Source organism: Equus quagga, chromosome 11, assembly GCF_021613505.1.
Source record: "Equus quagga isolate Etosha38 chromosome 11, UCLA_HA_Equagga_1.0, whole genome shotgun sequence".
NCBI classification, from domain to species: domain Eukaryota; kingdom Metazoa; phylum Chordata; class Mammalia; order Perissodactyla; family Equidae; genus Equus; species Equus quagga.
In genome coordinates this window covers 26,156,011-26,172,971 of record NC_060277.1, presented here as the reverse complement: position 1 = coordinate 26,172,971, position 16,961 = coordinate 26,156,011, and the positions used below count along the sequence as shown (strand labels likewise).

The following is a 16,961-nucleotide window of genomic DNA, read 5'->3' as shown; positions in this document are numbered from 1 at the left end:
TTGAGTTACTTCCAACTGGGACCTGGGAGAGTGAGGTTACCTATTAGAAATCAAGGCATCCATGCCACCGTTGGATTTATCAGGCCATGGAGTGTGTGTTACAGGATGCAGGTGTCCGATTAGAAGTATATACTTAGTCCAGGAACAGTTAGTCACCCATTTGTCTTTTGAGACCATAGTTGTTCTGGCCCTTTAGGACACGTGTGTCACTCGCTGTTGATAAGGGAGAACTCACCCAAAGACCTGTGGCAGAGGATGGCCAAGGGAAGAGATAACTATGAGGGTTTATTTCAAATTTATTTCAAAATCAGTGTGCCAGCAAGGCTGGTTGAGGTAGTATTTCTTGATTTTATGTTTTTATTCAGCAGGCAGATAAGGACGGTCCTTTGTATATGAATATGAAAATACAGATAGACCATTTGTTGTTCTTGTTGTGCTGTGAGAGTTTGCTCCCTCCATTTTGGCTGCTCGTCCTTCAGAAGATGCTCATGGATTCATCTGTAATGCAGAAAATGCAGTGGTGTGACCTCAAATGCTTTCAGGTGGAGCTTCAGGTTTTGGAAGGTCACGCTCTAGGTAGTGGCATTCACGACATCCTGTCGGCCCCGCGCACTGTGTGGGGTAACTGGAGCTGAGAGGACAGAAATTGAGTTTGTAGTGACTGCAGAAGCTGAAACCACAGGGTGAAATGTAATCAGGTCTAGGCCTGGGCGAGCACAGGAAGCTGGTGGGTGGTGAGGGGGGAGCCGCAGAGCTGAGAAAAGTGCTACAAGGGGACGAATAACCTTGATTTCCGGCAGGACAGAGCCTGCTGATGTGCAGAGGGGCACAGGCTGGGAATCACCTTGGCCTTCTCCTACAATTCCATGAACAACCAACAGTTGCATATGAAACCCCTACCACGTGTGAGACAGCAGGCCAGGTGTAAAAGTTCCTTGAGACCACAGAGGAAAGCTTTAGTCAAAGGAATAATGGTAAGGCCTAGGTTTCTTGGCTCTCTCTTATATGCATCCAAATCATTAAAGCAGCATTTTCCCAAGTGTTTTTCTACAGGATCCTACTAGAAAAAAAGAATTCTATTTTTGGAAAATTGAGGAAACTCTGGATTAATGAAGTTAAACATGTTTCTTTTCTGCAGAACTTCTCAGAAGCTTAAATATGGCAATGTGCATTGAGAATCTTAAGAGGGGCACAGGGTATGCAACGTTTCCCAAACTTATTTGAACGTGGAACCCTTGTTCAGGGGCAGGAAGGGATGAATATACTGTAGGCAATAGAGAGTTGGGGTCGGAGTGGTCTGTGACAAGGGGGCAGTTGCAGTGGGTTTGGGACTGGGCAAGCACCTGATGTGGCAGTCACGTTTCCTTTCTGTGGTAACCCTTGGAAATAGTGCTGGTGTAAAGAGGCACGTCCTGGTGTCAGCTTCCTCCTGCCCTGGGCTGAAGCTGCCCTGGGCACCCCACACCCATAGCAGGGTACATGGTGGTAATGTGCCACAAGGCACTTCTTAACAACAGGAGGAATTATTGTGGGATCACGCAAGGACTTTGAAGTCACTGCCCCTTCCTAGATTTCCCTCATCTTTTAATAGAGATTAATACTGATTAGAGAGTAAGGATTAAATCAGAGAGATTTAATTTTAATTTAATAAAGCTGGGTTAGATTCTTGGTCTTCCTGAAGTTATGGAGGCTTGCTATAAAGAAGCCCAAGGAAATAAGTAAGATGGGAATAGCCACTGCCCGTCCTCATGGAGCCTGGGTGATTGTTCTGGCATCAAAGATGGTCCCACAGTGCTAATAACTGGGCAACTGGACTGTCTTACTGCCCCCCAGGAGCAGGCATTGTTCCTTCCTGTTTTAGCACATGGCTTCTGAGGACTTGCAACTCCCTGCCGCTTAACTTCCATTCCTGCCACTTCCAGCCCCTTCTCCCGACTCTGCCTCATGACCTGTGCTGCCCCATGGCTTCTGCTTACTGCCTATCCTCTGTGGTCCCCTGGCGTTATTCCCACAACCGCTATCCCCATCGCTACTTAGTCTCTTGGAGTTATCTTGATTCCCATCTTCCCAAAGAAGAAACTCTGATTGGTTTGTTGAATTACTCTGTTCCTGTTTGGCAGAGCCACACCAAGTTCTTGAGATGTCTTTGGGCCCAGTCAGCTGTGGCCAGAGAACAGCAGGGCTGTGGCCATAGCAGGCACTCAGTGTCTAATGGGTTCTGTTCTGATACAAAGGTAGTTAGTACACAGTTCTTTCCCTCCTCCTCTTTCTTCCTTTTCCTCTTCTTCTCCACTTCTCTACATGCCAGTCTGTACCCAGGGCATGCCGTGATGCAGCAGAATATAGCCAGTAATGCCTTTTACTTCACTCATAGATACTAAGCCCTAGGAGAGATGCCTAGCCTCACATATTTAGATTCTCCCCCAGATATGCCTTTTTTGTGTGTCTTACCAGATCTGAGGCCCATTGTGCAGGCTGTTTGGATTAGGCAGCTCTGTCATACTCCTTTCTCTTTTTACCCGGGAGCCAAGACTCCAGTTGTATGACAGGTCAAATGGAAGTATTCTTCTTCATTTTGTTTCTTTCTTCATAGACCAAAGAATGATCTGCAGTCATGCATTGCATATCAACGTTTCAGGCAGTGACAGACTGCATATAGGACAGTGGTCCCATTAGATTAGTACTATAGAGTCTAGGCGTGTCATAGGCCATACCATCTAAGTTTGTGTGAGTACGCTCTATGATGTTCGCACAATGACGAAATTGCCTAACGACGCATTTCTCAGAATGTATCCCCCTTGTTAAGCGACGAGTGACTATAGTTGGTTATACAGGGATGATGAGATGGGGGCTTTGACCCAAATACTGACAACTGATGTATAATTGCTGCTAGTTTCAATTTGCTTATCTCTAAAATAAGTATGTTATCTGGCTGCTTATCTCTTTACAGACTTCTGGTGAGTGATACTGTGATAGTGTCTATTGAGCCACTTGAATTCACTGGGAGAAAGGAGTTATATAAATAACAGGTGTGTTTAAATATGTATGAAAACATCTCTTTGTCCCAGGCTGTCTCTCTTCACACATTTGGCCCTTTAGACGTTCATCCTGGATGGAGAGATTGGGTGGGGCTGACCCAGGATTTGCTTATGAGGATGCAGTTGTAAGAGGGATGCTCTGGGCAGAATCTAGCATTAGTGGAGTGTTGGCTTTCAACTGGGTAGTTAGTACAGCAGGATGGCTATGTTCATGGGACAAAGATGGAAGAGAACTAGGCAAACCAACAGTCCACAAACATCCAGGAAGCTTTTCAGAGACAAAGGAACCAACATGTAGATCCAACATCAGAAGCAGTCCAGCATATCCCTCCCAGATACCTAAGACCTGTCACTAAGCTGGTGCTCTCACACAGGTCTTAATTAACTAAGAAGAAAAGATAATAAGCAACCTAAGTTATTTCTTTTGCCCAAGTTTGTGAGCCCAGCACTCTGGGCCTTTTGAATTTGCAGCATTGTGCACCAGATGCCATAAATGTCACATTTGTGTGTGACTGAGCATAAGGGATTCCACTGGTGTCTCTGGGCCCGGCGACTGGTGCTGGCCTGAAGCTGAGCCTAGGGCTAAAACATCCATAGTGAGCTTAGGACCACAACCTGGCCTGCAAACCTCCTCATTATTGCAATTACATTACTGTCAAACACTCCACAAGCCTTTGGAAACAGTGGCGAATTTGGGGGTCAAGCGTTTCGTTGACTTGGGTTTCTGGGTTTTATTTTTGTGGTGTGCTTTTTACTTTGAAGGACACATCATAGGAAAATTCATGGTAGAGGATTTTGTCTTTGTTTTTTATAAGTGAGACTTAATAGGAGAATAATGAGTAAATAAGAGGAGAGTGTGGGTAAACCAGTTGGCTCTATTTTAAACCTGTGAAGCTAGACACAATGAAGGCAGCATGTCTGACACAGGAAAAGATGGGATAGTTAAGAAGGGGCCACTCCTTCTCCAGAGCGAAGTCATGCAGAGGAATAAACAAATGGATTCTGACATCTGTCTACCAACGCAGAGAGTGGGAAGGACGGGGTTATCCAGGATTGTGGGCGCAGAAAGATAAAAACAATCTCAGAGATGCCACTGAGCCTTGGAAGGAGGTTTATGCCTAGACTAGAGCTAACATGTAGAACTAAAATATAAAACAACATACCCCACCAACATATCTAATAGGTGGGTAAATCTGGAAAATAAATCTTTATATGGCAGTCCATGCACTTGGGGGGAAATGCAAGATGGGAATTTTAGGAAAATGAAAGGAAACATCAAAGGAATTATTTGGGAGTATTGAGTACAAAATCTGAAGCAGACATTAAAAATAGATTAATTAGCAAAGAAGCAAGATATGGGGCAATTTACCTAGATATCTGCTAAGAATTTCATTCTCATAAAACAGAGCAATTGATCATTCTTTCCATGCCTTGCAGATAGCTCTGAGAAGGTAAAGGGGCAATGAGGAGAACCCTACTTTGACCACCACTTTGATTAACATGGGGGAAAGCTGCTTGGTATGTGGATAGAGTAGGGAAGAGACCCAACCACCTTGGAATGTGCAATGTCAGAGGGAGACAATGCTGGATATGATCAGCTACATTCCTACAATTTAGAAAAGCAGATTTTTAAAAAATTTCCAAGGAAAGGTGGGTTTAGTCCCACAATCGGATGCTCAGTGTAGTTGGGGCGAGGGGGGCAACAAGGCAGGTAGGAAATTCTGAGAAGGAGTATTGTGTCAGGAAGGCTGGGGTGCATGAGAGGCTGGACCCTTGGGGAACTGCCCAGGTTAGTAAAAGGAGCTATTAAGGCTGTGCTCCTGGAAGGAGCAAGAAGTAAAACTGGACAGGTCAGTGTTTAGAGCAAATGGTGTAATATTTAACAAAAGAGAGTGAGAAGGCAAGGCTGGGCAACTTTTATTTGATTTCTCTCAACTTTCTCCATAAAGAGAATGTTCTCATACCAGAATGGGTAGGGCAGATACCATAAAGAATGCTGTGAATCCCAAGTTAGGGGCAAAGAAACAGGCAGAGAGCACCTGCTACGCTAACCAAATTTAGATCGCCCAGCCACTATGAGGAAGTTTGTAGATAATTTCATATCTAATTTTGGGTAATCTGTTCTATCATGATGAATGAGAGAGGTTTCAAAACAACAGAAATGGACAAATGTTGACCACATTTTCAAAACCGGGAAAGAGTTTCTGATTTCTGAAACTAGACCAGTAGGCTTGACGGCTTACCCTCAAAAGTCCTTGACTATATCATTAAACGAATGGTTGATAAGCACTTAGGGGAAAAAGGTTTTGGTTGACCAGAAACTCAGCATGAAGCAAGCAGCGTGGTGGGGTGGAAAGAGGATGTGTTGGAAGGTCTGGATCTGGATCCTAGCTCCACTGTTTGTAGGCTGTGAGAGCCTAGGGAAATGCATCATCTCTTTGAAACTTTGTTTTCCCATTTTTAAGTAAAATAGGAAAAACAATAGCTCCTTTACAAGTTTGTGGTCAGAATTAAAGGAGATAACTTAAGGGAAAGCTTCAAGCCTGGTACATAACAGATACTCAATAAATGTTTGTTTTTAGAAAGTAAAGACTTCACAGCGGGCTATAACTGCTTAAAAAGCACATGCATTCTTGGGCGGCATTAGTGGAGGTATAGTTCTACATGAGGGAGGGGAGAGTTCCCTGGATTCTGTGCTGGTCAGGCTGCTGCATTCCATTCTGGGCTCCACCCTTTAGGAGGGGCCTTACCCAGGTGAAGTATATGCCTGGGTAAGAGGCACAGGAGGACAGACAGGATAGGAGGGCTCTGGGAACTCGTCCCCTGGGGAATGGGCACAGGAACTGGGGAGGTTTAAAAATGACAATCTGGGGGAAATATGATGGCTCTTTTTAAGTATTTGAAAGGCTGAATTTTGGAAGAGTTGTTGACCTGTGCTGGGAGATCCTGATGAACAGAACTACTTCCCGTGGGTGGAAATGACAGGGACGTGGAGTGGTTCAACTTTCTAAGAATCACAGCTGTCTGGCAACAGAACAGCTTGCCTCAAAACAGGCTGCGCAGGGCTCTGCAATTATCTTGCAACCCTCCTTCGAAGGCCGTCGAAAAGTCCACGCAAAGGAGGAATTTCACTCTGTGGGAATCACTCTTCGGCTGTGTGGATGGATCTGGTTGGTTCTCCCTGTCACAGGAAGTATGAGTGCCACCTGGAAGACCACCTATGTGTTGAAGGAAGCCCAAGGTTCCCAGGGGAGATAGATTGGTTTGACCTGTGAAGTTCCTTCCAGGTCTAAATGTCTGTGATTCTGGAATTTCAGAACAAAGTTATTATCAAATATTAGCCAACATATTAATCCTATAGTTTTAAAGGAAAATGCAAAAAGTCTTTGAGATAGTGGGGCAGTATGGGCTTTGAAGCCAGACAGATGCAAGTTAGAATCTGGATCTGCCATCTGTTATCTGCATAGGTCATCTTGGGCAAGTTCTTTAACCTACCTAAACCCCAGTTACCTATATGATAAGGTACTTGTGGAGAGTGTGAGGCAATCCATGTAACATGCTCAACACAGTTACTAGTGCTTAAATAATGCTAGCTGTTGTTACTAGTATAATCTATTATTATTACATCAGATTGGGGCTTCCAGAAGGCACTATAATAAAAGCCATAACTTTTGATGGAGTGTCCTGGAGAGATTTGAGGACTGTGCAGAGATGGACACCAGGGACTGAAGTGGGACAATCCTGAGCATCCACAGATAGAAGCTGGTTCAGTCTATGACTCAGGGAGCAGAGAAATGTGCAAGAGACTGTTAAAAGATGATTGACTGAGGCATTGCAAGTAAAGCCCTTAGCCAAGTGCCTGGCACGTTCCAAGCAATCAGTCTGTCGTTGGTAAGTGAATGAGAGGTCGCCAGGAGTTGCTGTGAGCCTTCAAGAAGCAGCCAGAGAGGGAGCTGAGGTGCAGGATTGCCAGAGGGGCCATTAATTCTGCCCAGCAGTGCCCTTGACCTGGACCACCGGTACACACACAGCCTTGGTCCTATGGCATATCAGTGGTGCTGCTCATCACAGATGCCAAGACATAGCCCAGGTGGTTGAGGAGGCTGGGAGGCAGATTCAAATAAGATCCCTAGGAACAAAAGGCTGCTTCAGATATCACAGATAATAACAGAAGTCCTTCCAAAAAGTCCTGTCATTGATGTATGATGAGCCGTGTTGTGGAACTAAAGCTAGGTGTTTTGAGATAATGATTTTTGCCATTTTCTAAAAAGTCTGCATGAAGGAAGAAATGAAGTGAATGACCTCAGATAGAAGCCAGGTAACCAGCACGCTTCACTTTTTTAATCTATCAGTTTGGTGAGTCTCCCTTTATACTCAAGAACAACCCAGGGTCCCTCCCTGAAACTTTTTCAGGCAGAGAGAGGGCTCTTATAGTCACAAATAATAAAACTTCAAATATTCGAGCATGCATTTAGAAAACGGAAAGAGTCATGATCAATGAGATCCAAGATACATTTGAAAAGAGATTCAAATATGTATTTTGAAAACAAGGAGTTCCAATAACCAAGGTAAAAAAAAAAAGATTCAGATATACATTTGAAAAAAAGGGGAGACAGTGAGTGTTGGGTTAGAAGGACAAAGGGGAGTCTGATATTGAGAGAGTAAAATATTGACTATTTTTTAGTTAAAAACTGTCAGTTGAATTTTAACCTTTAGAACAAACCTGTTGATGGAGGGAGTGCAGAATATTTCTGGGGAGAGGAGGTGTGTGCAAATTTCTATTGTGACTGTTAATAGACAGATTTTGAGCTCCTTGAGGGCAAGTACTGGACCTTTCCTGTGCTGTTCCACTGTCCATTTCCTTTTTGAGCACAGCTCAGCACTTACTTTTGAATGAATAAAAGCATTACAGATAGAAGCTGTTTTTTCTTAAGCTTCAGTTTGTAGCAAAGATGGTTAAATAAAAACAGAACGAAAATGTGCAGGCCCCCTGTTTGCTGCAGTAGACTTGAAGCTGTATGAGGGCCAGGGACGCATCTTACTTATACCCCAGTTCCTTGTACAGTGCCTGACACATGCTGGGCCCTCAACACATGCTCGCTTATGAACAAATAGATTGGATTATGTGATGGCAGATTTTCCAGGGCAGGTGATAGTTACAATATCTGGAGTTGATAAAAAGGAGAGAAAATTGAGTCACAGGGCATGACAGTGGGAGACGGGGTAGGACACCGCTCTCTGCTTTTATGTGGCACATTTTCCGCATCTGCAATCACTCGCTGGTTCTTCCTCACTTGTTTCCCAGGGGGGTGCTGTTTCTATTGACGATCTCATTTTTACAGCTGAGCACCTGGGGCTCGAAGTGATTAAGCGCCTGGCCCCAGCAGGAGCTGGAGGCTGGAGGAGTGGACTAGATGTTCTCTGAGGTTCTTTCAGGGCTAAGTTTCATGACTTTGAGATCTCTTAGGCTATTTTTGTGTCTTCTCAGGGCCAATAGTTGGAAAACAGAGAGGCAGACATTTGGCACCAGGTAGACCAGATTTTCCGATGTTTGAATTTTTCAGTGTCCATCTGGATGACTTGTGTTAGGAAGATGTAAGTTGCATTTATCCAGCTTAAACGAAGCAGAGGTGTGTGATGATATGCTAATGCTTGTAGGCAACCTAAACTGTCATACCAAAGGGTAAAATCACCTTCTTCTGCATCGTGTGTTTGGCTATGAGGATGGCCCCTCGGTCACTGAATCTTGGTCACTGCCCGGATTCCAGCTCTTGCTTTGGCTGTAGAAACAGAGACGTGGGTCAGTAATGAGCCGTTTGTCAATGCTCATTGAGATCCTGAAAACCAAGCCCATCTCTGCTCTCTCTTACAGAGCTCATGGCACATGTGAAAGAGAAGGATCTGCCCTGACGACCTGGGTCTGAAATCTAGCTTAAAATTTATAAGATAAGTAGAATTTGAGTCATGGTATAAAGTTCCTACAGGGCAGTTTTCTAATGAGATTTTCAATTCTTATAAAGATGCTTGTTGGCCTCCCCTTGAGCTCCAAATCCTATTTGAGGAGAGAGGAAGAGAAATTGAGAGAGAGAATAGAGATCAAACTATAAAGCAAAACAAAAAGCCAAATAAGACCCTTAAATATAAAGAACTATGTAGCAAACATCATCATGTTGGAATCTAAACCTGCAGAAAGTTTATTTTGAAAATAAATTTCACCATGAATTTGCTTTTTCAAAAAAAAAAAAAAAATAGCCCTTACTAGTTCTAAATCCTCTCCTGATTTCCGTATGGCTTTGCATATCTATGGCTAGGCCATCTTTTTCCTTCCTTCACTCTCCAATCCAACTTTGCAAGGAAACTTGGAATGGTGAGCTTGGTCCCTCCATCAGGTGTTAGTGCACCCTCCCCCCTCCATGGGTGCTTTCCCTCACACTCATTCTGCCCCACGGGGGTTGGGTCATCCTGTCTTAAAGGCGTCTGATACTGTGGCTTCTGGCCCTTCCTTTGGAAGATTCTTCTGCCATGTAATGAGTCAAGCAGATCATTCATCAGCTCTGTTTTTTAATAAAACATGAATAGCACAGTTTATGGCTTCCACTATTCAAACAGCAGTTGAGCCTAAGAGAAATTATTCATTTTAATGGTTCTAATACTCATTTCCAAGCAGCCATGCTGCTTTATCAAGCTTTTGCCCGAAATAGAGAATGATTGGCCTTGGAAAATGAAGACGGCTCGGCAGGAGTTGAATAGAGCCTTCTCAGGGTGATGGGCAACTGGGACGCACACACAACTTTCCTTGGTTCCTTGTCACTGTGGACAGCCCCTCTCTTAGCCCTGGGACAGAGTCTCCTAGGAAGCAGGGTGGAGGGCTGGTGTCTGTGATGTGCAGCATGCATTTTGCCCGCAGAGAAACATGCCCCATTCTATCTCCAAGACACACAGGCTCACAGGAAAACTGTGGACGAAAATTTCCCTTTCTCTCCTCACACTGCCATACAAACATCCTCACATTAAGTTAAAATGAACTGAAACATGTGGGATGTTCCTGGGGCATCGGCAACCATGAGGGTGGCAGGCTAGAGCCTGAAAAACTACACTGTGTAACCAGCTTAGTGATATGCCTGGCACACAAGCATTACTTGTTACTACTTTTAGCTTCATTTCACAGATAAAGAAATTGAAGCTGATTTTCATAAGGTTGCACTGCTAGTCAGTAATGGAGCCCAGATTCAAACCCACATCTTCTGATTCCAAATCCACATGTGATTTCCATAGCATCCTTTGCTGCCCGGGTCCACTGACCTAGGGCCCTGATGGAGGCAGTGGCTAAACGCCAAGGGACAGCTGATGCTGGGACCATGGGACTCCAGGGTTGGGCTGGAAGCAGGTGTTCAGATGGGGTCAGCCTCAGGCCCTCAACTCATGCTGTGAGGTGACTGTTCACAGGTAGAGGAGACCCCAGACCCTTCAAAGCACTGATCACCTCCGCCCATGTCTCTTCATCCTCCTTTGCTTCACTCTTGGGTGAGCTCATGATTTTTTTGAGCGGGCCTGGACTCAAGATCAATGGCTGGCAAGATCAATGCCACATTTAACAAGCCAAGGCTTAGAGATCCAGCCTCTTATGGCAAGCTACAGTTTTGCCTAAAGAGCTGTAACTTCTGAGCTGTTACCCGGATGCTATATTCGTGGAAAGTCAGGAGCATGTGAAGATTGTTTTGTTTTTCAAATTGTTGATGGCATTCAAGGGATTGAAAATATCCTTTTACTCTTCCGTTGCTGCACGTGTCTTTGCCGAGATAAGAAAGGTTTCAGCAAAAGGGTTTCCTAATTAAATATTGCCTGATGCCAGATTACCACTCAGAAGGGTTCCATTAAAGGATGAACTTCACTCCCACAGCCAACAATTGATTAATGTGTTAATTAGGAACCCTGTCCCCCCTACTTCCAGTCACCTGAATCTTCTCTTAAGCCCAGTAGAATGTATATCTAGTGCCCATGTGAGTAACCTCATGGCATACTTTGGCTTTGGCTTCGGACATTTATATAAAAATAAAGGCTTCGTCGCCAAGATGAATAGCCTCCTTTCTTTCCAGGGGAAACACAAGATGGAAAGAGTTATAGGAACCAGAAGTCTTGCCTTTCGGTTTTCTTATATCAAGAGCAAGTGATATTTCTGCTGAGGCAGTATCTTTTGAGCAGTTCCACGGTGTAGGTTGCCACACATTTATTTCACAGGAAAGGAGTGAATCCATCAGGCCACTGAGCTTATAAGTACTACCCTGGCAGTCAGCCACCAAAATATAAATACTCTAAATGGACTAAAGGAAATGTTCATTCTGTTGTTTAGAATTGGACACATCCCAGGAAGGTAAATTTAATCTTTTTGAGGACTGCTGTGAGAGGGTTGAATGGAACACGCATTTGTTTATCTCCTTTGTGATCTCTTTGTCTTCCTGGTGATACATTATGTATTTGTGATGCGAAGCATTTCAGCTGTCTCGCTCAATGGCATTGCATTAGCTGATTGTTCGGTCCCCAGATTGCCATCGTTAAACAGCTTCAGCCTCAGCTCTGTCCAATCTGGGACCTGTTAGGGAGAGAACTGGAACCAAAGAGGCCAGATTCCAACAGAAACAAAGCCGGGGTGGAATTAGGGGGAAATCGTTCCAGAGCCCAGTGAGTTGGCCTCTGCACTTCTTAATCTTTATCTTTTAAAATATCCGAAGGAATTTTGGTACTTCTTGGCATAATGAGGAAAAACTAAAGCCTCACAAAGTAAAAAAAAAAAATTAAAGCCGTCTGTGGAAAAAGAGAATACCCTATAACACCACAATTCAGAAAACCATAGTTTATGAGACACATGCTGTGTATTTCATGGATATGCAAATGTTATTTTATTAAAGAGAGAGATCTACAGTATGTATTTTCACCTAACTACCCCATCTTAAGTAATCAGCTCAGGCTCTGATGATGAAATCTTTAATTACTAGAAGTGTGTCATTAGTTAGATGTAGAATGAATGATGGACTGCATTTTATTGCCTCACATGATATAGCCATTTGTGCCATAAATTCATTGACCTCATCTTAAATGATGTGTCCTGTAAGACAGACTTGATTCATTATTTCTTAAGTGACCATTTTTTTCTCTAGTAATTTTTTGCTTCATCAGAGAGCTTGCTTTTCTGGATTTTTACAACAGCGTTCTGAATTGAGATGTAACAAGGCAAGGATACACACACATTCACACTCACGTTACCCAAAATGAGATAGTCATAAACAGTCACACTATTACCTAAACACTGGGATGTTGCAGAAAACCAAGTAGCTAAGCGTTAAGCCTTTGCTTTAACTGGAAAGTTTGATGAAATAGAATTTGCTTTGAACTTTGATGTCTGTAATCCTTTTTATGTGGAAATAGATAAAATGTGGTGGGGAATTCTCACTTGATAATTGGAATAGATCTCTGCGCATTCCTTATTCATCAATGAATTATTAAAAGTGAAGGAAGCGAAGGGAGCACATTTAAGTTATATTTAGATTATTTTTTGTGATTTCACTTGAAAATATTTATTTAGCTTGAGGAAACAGAGGAATCCTCTGGAGACAAATAATTCAATCTGGCAATTTAAAAACCAATTAAGGATTTCAGAAAACTCTTTCCCCTTATGGTTAAAAAATAACTTCCAAAAGAAATATGCCAGAAAATTTGGTATATTATTTTCATTAGTTTAATTTATTGATAATGTTTTCTAGTTCATGATTAAAGAAGCTATATTTGATCCTTCACTTCAAACTTATAAATTTACATTTTAGTCTTTCTATGGATGTCTAATATTGAAACAGAATTAGGTGGCTTTATTTCATATTGGAATTTAAATGTCACATCATTATAAATTAACTGTAAAAATGATCAGGTTTTAAAAATAATAATTTACATGCATCAAACTTTCACTACTAGTTTATTTAACCTTTTCTAGATGAGAATTTTGAGGGTCTGATGGATTCTGCTTGTCTCTTCTCATCAGAGGCAATTCTGTACTTATCTGTAAACTGGACATCTCAACTAGGATTAAAAAAAATTCTCTTAATTCTGGAGAAACCTGAAACACTGTAGTGAAACACAGGAGGATATTAGCATTGAAAAAAAATTTTTTTTACAACAAATATTTTGAAAGGGCAATTTGATATGAAACCAAAGGAAAAACTAATGTGTGCCAGTAAGTATTTGTTCTTCAGCCTTACACCATCGAGTATATTACCTGCGAATATCACTGAAAAAACAGCGAGAAGGAAAAGAGTGGATTTACCCATCCAGACCCACATCTGCCACGAGTGTGGGCACCCACAATCACATACCGGCATGCCACCACTGTTTACAGTCAAGGAAAGCTGAGAGTTAAATGAGATGAGGAATCAAATGCCCAGCATATGTTGTTTTTGCATTGTTTATGTGATCAATCGTTATTAAAATTTATCATCTTTTAATGCTATCAGTGTACCATAGTTAAAAAACAACACACACCAACAACAGACACCCTCCTCCACAAAAACAGGGTTCCATTTAGAGCAATATTGGAACCAGTGCTTTACTGAAGACGGACTCGAAGTCAATAAACTCACCATTGCATTGCATTTCAGAATCCTTCCTCTGCTGCTGCATGGGTTGAAGCTGAGGAAATGACCAAAAAAGCAAAAAGAAAAGAAAAGAAAAAAAGATTCTGTGTGTAATGTTCAGTCAAAAAAGTAAGGCACTGAAAAAACTATTGAAAATTTTGACATCTGTTTATCTGTTTATAGCTATGGCAAGATTACTCATATTAATTCTTGTTTAAAATGCCATATGAAGGAAAGACATTTGTGCAAACAAGAGTCATATTTGAATTGTAGATCATGTCTTCACCATCTGTGAGAGCTGATGGTGTTGCAAAATTAATGTGTTAATGAAATCACAATAATTTCTCCAAAGTAATGGGTTCTGAAGCTGAGAATGACTATTTTTTGAACTTTGATGTCTAATGATTTCCAATTGGGAAAAGCTCTCAGCCTTTAATTAGTTCTGCAGCCCAACTTTAAAATAAATTTGGCGATGTCTTTCCTGTGCCAGGAGTAGCTCTGAAGGGGGGAAAAAGCCATAACAACTTTTGGAAAACGTTCTCTGGTGTTTGAAAAGTTGTTAAATAAGACTGCCTGCCAAGAAATGTCACCAAAAATTCTGACTACTGAGAGAGAGTGGGCAAACAGCTCAAAAAATAATTCTAGCTTGCTGCAACATCACAGGTTGGGAATAGCTAAACCTCACACAGACTTCATGACTAATTCCAAGTTTCCCCTTGGAAGGCAGACATAATGATGTTCCACGCTTCGTGTTATTGGCTAACACAGCACACCCTTTCCAACTGCATTATCGAACACAGTCAATAGTGTAAAGTGACTTTGCATGAGGAGAATTTTAAGGGGCTATATTTCAAAACCCACTGAACTTTCTGGAGAATCCTTCTCTCCAAAACTACTTAGATTTGCATTTACAACGAGCCTCTCTGACAAGTGAAAATGTGTGGGCAGGTATACATATTCCTTTTTGTCAGATCCACCTTAAAGTCATGCTCAAAGGGGACAAGAGAGTTTTGTTTCTTTCTTTTTTTTTTTAATAGGAGATGGTGATAATTGCTATTCTGAAGAGTTAATATTTATAAAGCAATTCTGGTTTCCAAGGAAAAATTATTTTACAAACTTTTCAGAATTTTACCTTTTCGAAGGAAACACTTCAGCCTGTTTGAAAGATTGTGATAAAGTCTGAAAGAACGTTTATGTGAAACCTGAAACGCCATCTACCAGAGGAAACTGCTTATCTTTTTATTTATCTTTTTTATTACTGTGTTGTAGGTATGTGACTGGTGTAAACACATAAGACACACAAAAGAATACCTGGATTTTGGGGACGGGGAAAGAAGGCTTCAGTTCTGCAGTGCAAAATGTCTCAATCAATACAAAATGGACATTTTCTACAAAGAGACCCAGGCCAATCTTCCAGCTGGGCTGTGCAGCACATTACACCCTCCCATGGAAAATAAAGCAGAAGGCACCGGGGTGCAGCTGCTCACTCCAGACTCTTGGAATATTCCTCTAACAGATGCTCGGAGGAAAGCCCCCTCCCCGGTGGCTGCAGCTGGCCAAAGCCAGGGCCCTGGCCCATCGGCGTCCACCACCGTCTCTCCATCTGACACTGCCAACTGCTCTGTCGCTAAAATCCCCACGCCAGTGCCCAAGTCCATGCCGATCAGCGAGACTCCAAACATCCCTCCTGTCTCCGTCCAGCCACCTGCTAGCATCGGGCCTCCCCTCGGAGTGCCGCCTCGCAGCCCTCCCATGGTGATGACCAACCGCGGCCCGGTGCCGCTGCCCATCTTCATGGAACAACAGATCATGCAGCAGATCCGCCCGCCCTTCATTCGCGGGCCGCCACACCACGCCTCCAACCCCAACAGCCCTCTGTCCAACCCCATGCTCCCGGGCATCGGGCCCCCTCCGGGCGGCCCCAGAAACCTGGGCCCCACTTCCAGTCCCATGCACCGGCCCATGCTCTCGCCCCATATCCACCCCCCGAGCACCCCGACCATGCCTGGGAACCCCCCGGGTCTGCTGCCCCCTCCGCCCCCGGGCGCGCCCTTGCCGAGTCTCCCCTTCCCGCCCGTGAGCATGATGCCAAATGGCCCGATGCCCGTGCCCCAGATGATGAATTTCGGGCTGCCGTCGCTCGCCCCGCTGGTGCCGCCCCCCACCTTGCTCGTGCCATACCCGGTGATCGTGCCCCTGCCCGTGCCCATCCCCATCCCTATTCCCATCCCTCACGTCAATGATTCCAAGCCCCCCAACGGATTTTCCAGCAACGGGGAGAACTTCATTCCGAGCGCCCCCGGCGACTCCTCGGCGGCAGGAGGTAAGCCAGGCGGACACTCCCTGTCCCCCCGGGACTCCAAGCAGGGCTCGTCCAAGTCCGCGGACTCGCCGCCCGGCTGCTCGGGCCAGGCCCTGAGCCTGGCGCCCGCGCCCGCGGAGCACGGCCGGAGCGAGGTGGTGGACCTGACGCGGCGTGCCGGCAGCCCCCCGGGCGCGGGCGGCCAGCTCGGCTTCCCCGGCGTGCTGCAGGGCCCGCAGGACGGCGTCATCGACCTGACCGTGGGCCACCGGGCCCGGCTGCACAACGTGATCCACCGCGCGCTGCACGCGCACGTCAAGGCGGAGCGCGAGCCGGGCGCCGCGGAGCGCAGGACCTGCGGCGGCTGCAGGGACGGCCACTGCAGCCCGCCCGCCGCCGGCGACCCGGGCCCGGGCGCCCCCGCGGGCCCCGAGGCCGCCGCGGCCTGCAACGTCATCGTGAACGGCACGCGCGGCGCCGCCGCCGAGGGCGCCAAGGGCGCGGAGCCGCCACCCGAGCAGCCCCCGCCGCCGCCGCCGCCGCCGCCCGCGCCCCCCAAGAAGCTGCTGTCGCCCGAGGAGCCCGCGGTGAGCGAGCTGGAGTCCGTCAAGGAGAACAACTGTGCTTCCAACTGCCACCTGGACGGGGAGGCGGCCAAAAAGCTGATGGGGGAGGAGGCCCTGGCGGGGGGCGACAAGTCAGACCCGAACCTTAATAACCCCGCGGACGAGGACCACGCGTATGCTCTGCGCATGCTGCCCAAGACGGGCTGCGTGATCCAGCCTGTGCCAAAACCGGCGGAGAAGACTGCCATGGCGCCGTGCATCATCTCCTCGCCCATGCTGAGCGCCGGGCCCGAGGACCTGGAGCCTCCGCTCAAAAGGAGGTGCCTCCGAATTAGAAATCAGAATAAGTAAAAGGTTTGTATGTACGCCGCGGCTGTCCTCCGCACGAGCCAGTGCACGAGCCAGTGCACCTCTCCGTACTTCTTAGGAGGCAGAG

At 45.2% G+C, this 16,961-nt stretch overlaps 1 protein-coding gene across 7 annotated transcripts in view; it reads left to right on the top strand.

Moving 5' to 3' along the window:
* Nucleotides 1–16,961, top strand: part of SOBP (sine oculis binding protein homolog) — a 156,340-nt gene that overhangs the window by 119,807 nt on the left and 19,572 nt on the right. For all 7 annotated transcript variants that reach the window (XR_006890794.1, XR_006890793.1, XM_046677256.1 and 4 more), the window contains one exon: nucleotides 14,927–16,879. Coding sequence is in view for 5 of the 7 variants with exons in the window: in XM_046677256.1 (XP_046533212.1) it covers nucleotides 14,927–16,876 (1,950 nt within the window). In the remaining 2 variants the exon portion in view is untranslated. The remainder of the gene's footprint in view (nucleotides 1–14,926; nucleotides 16,880–16,961) is intronic.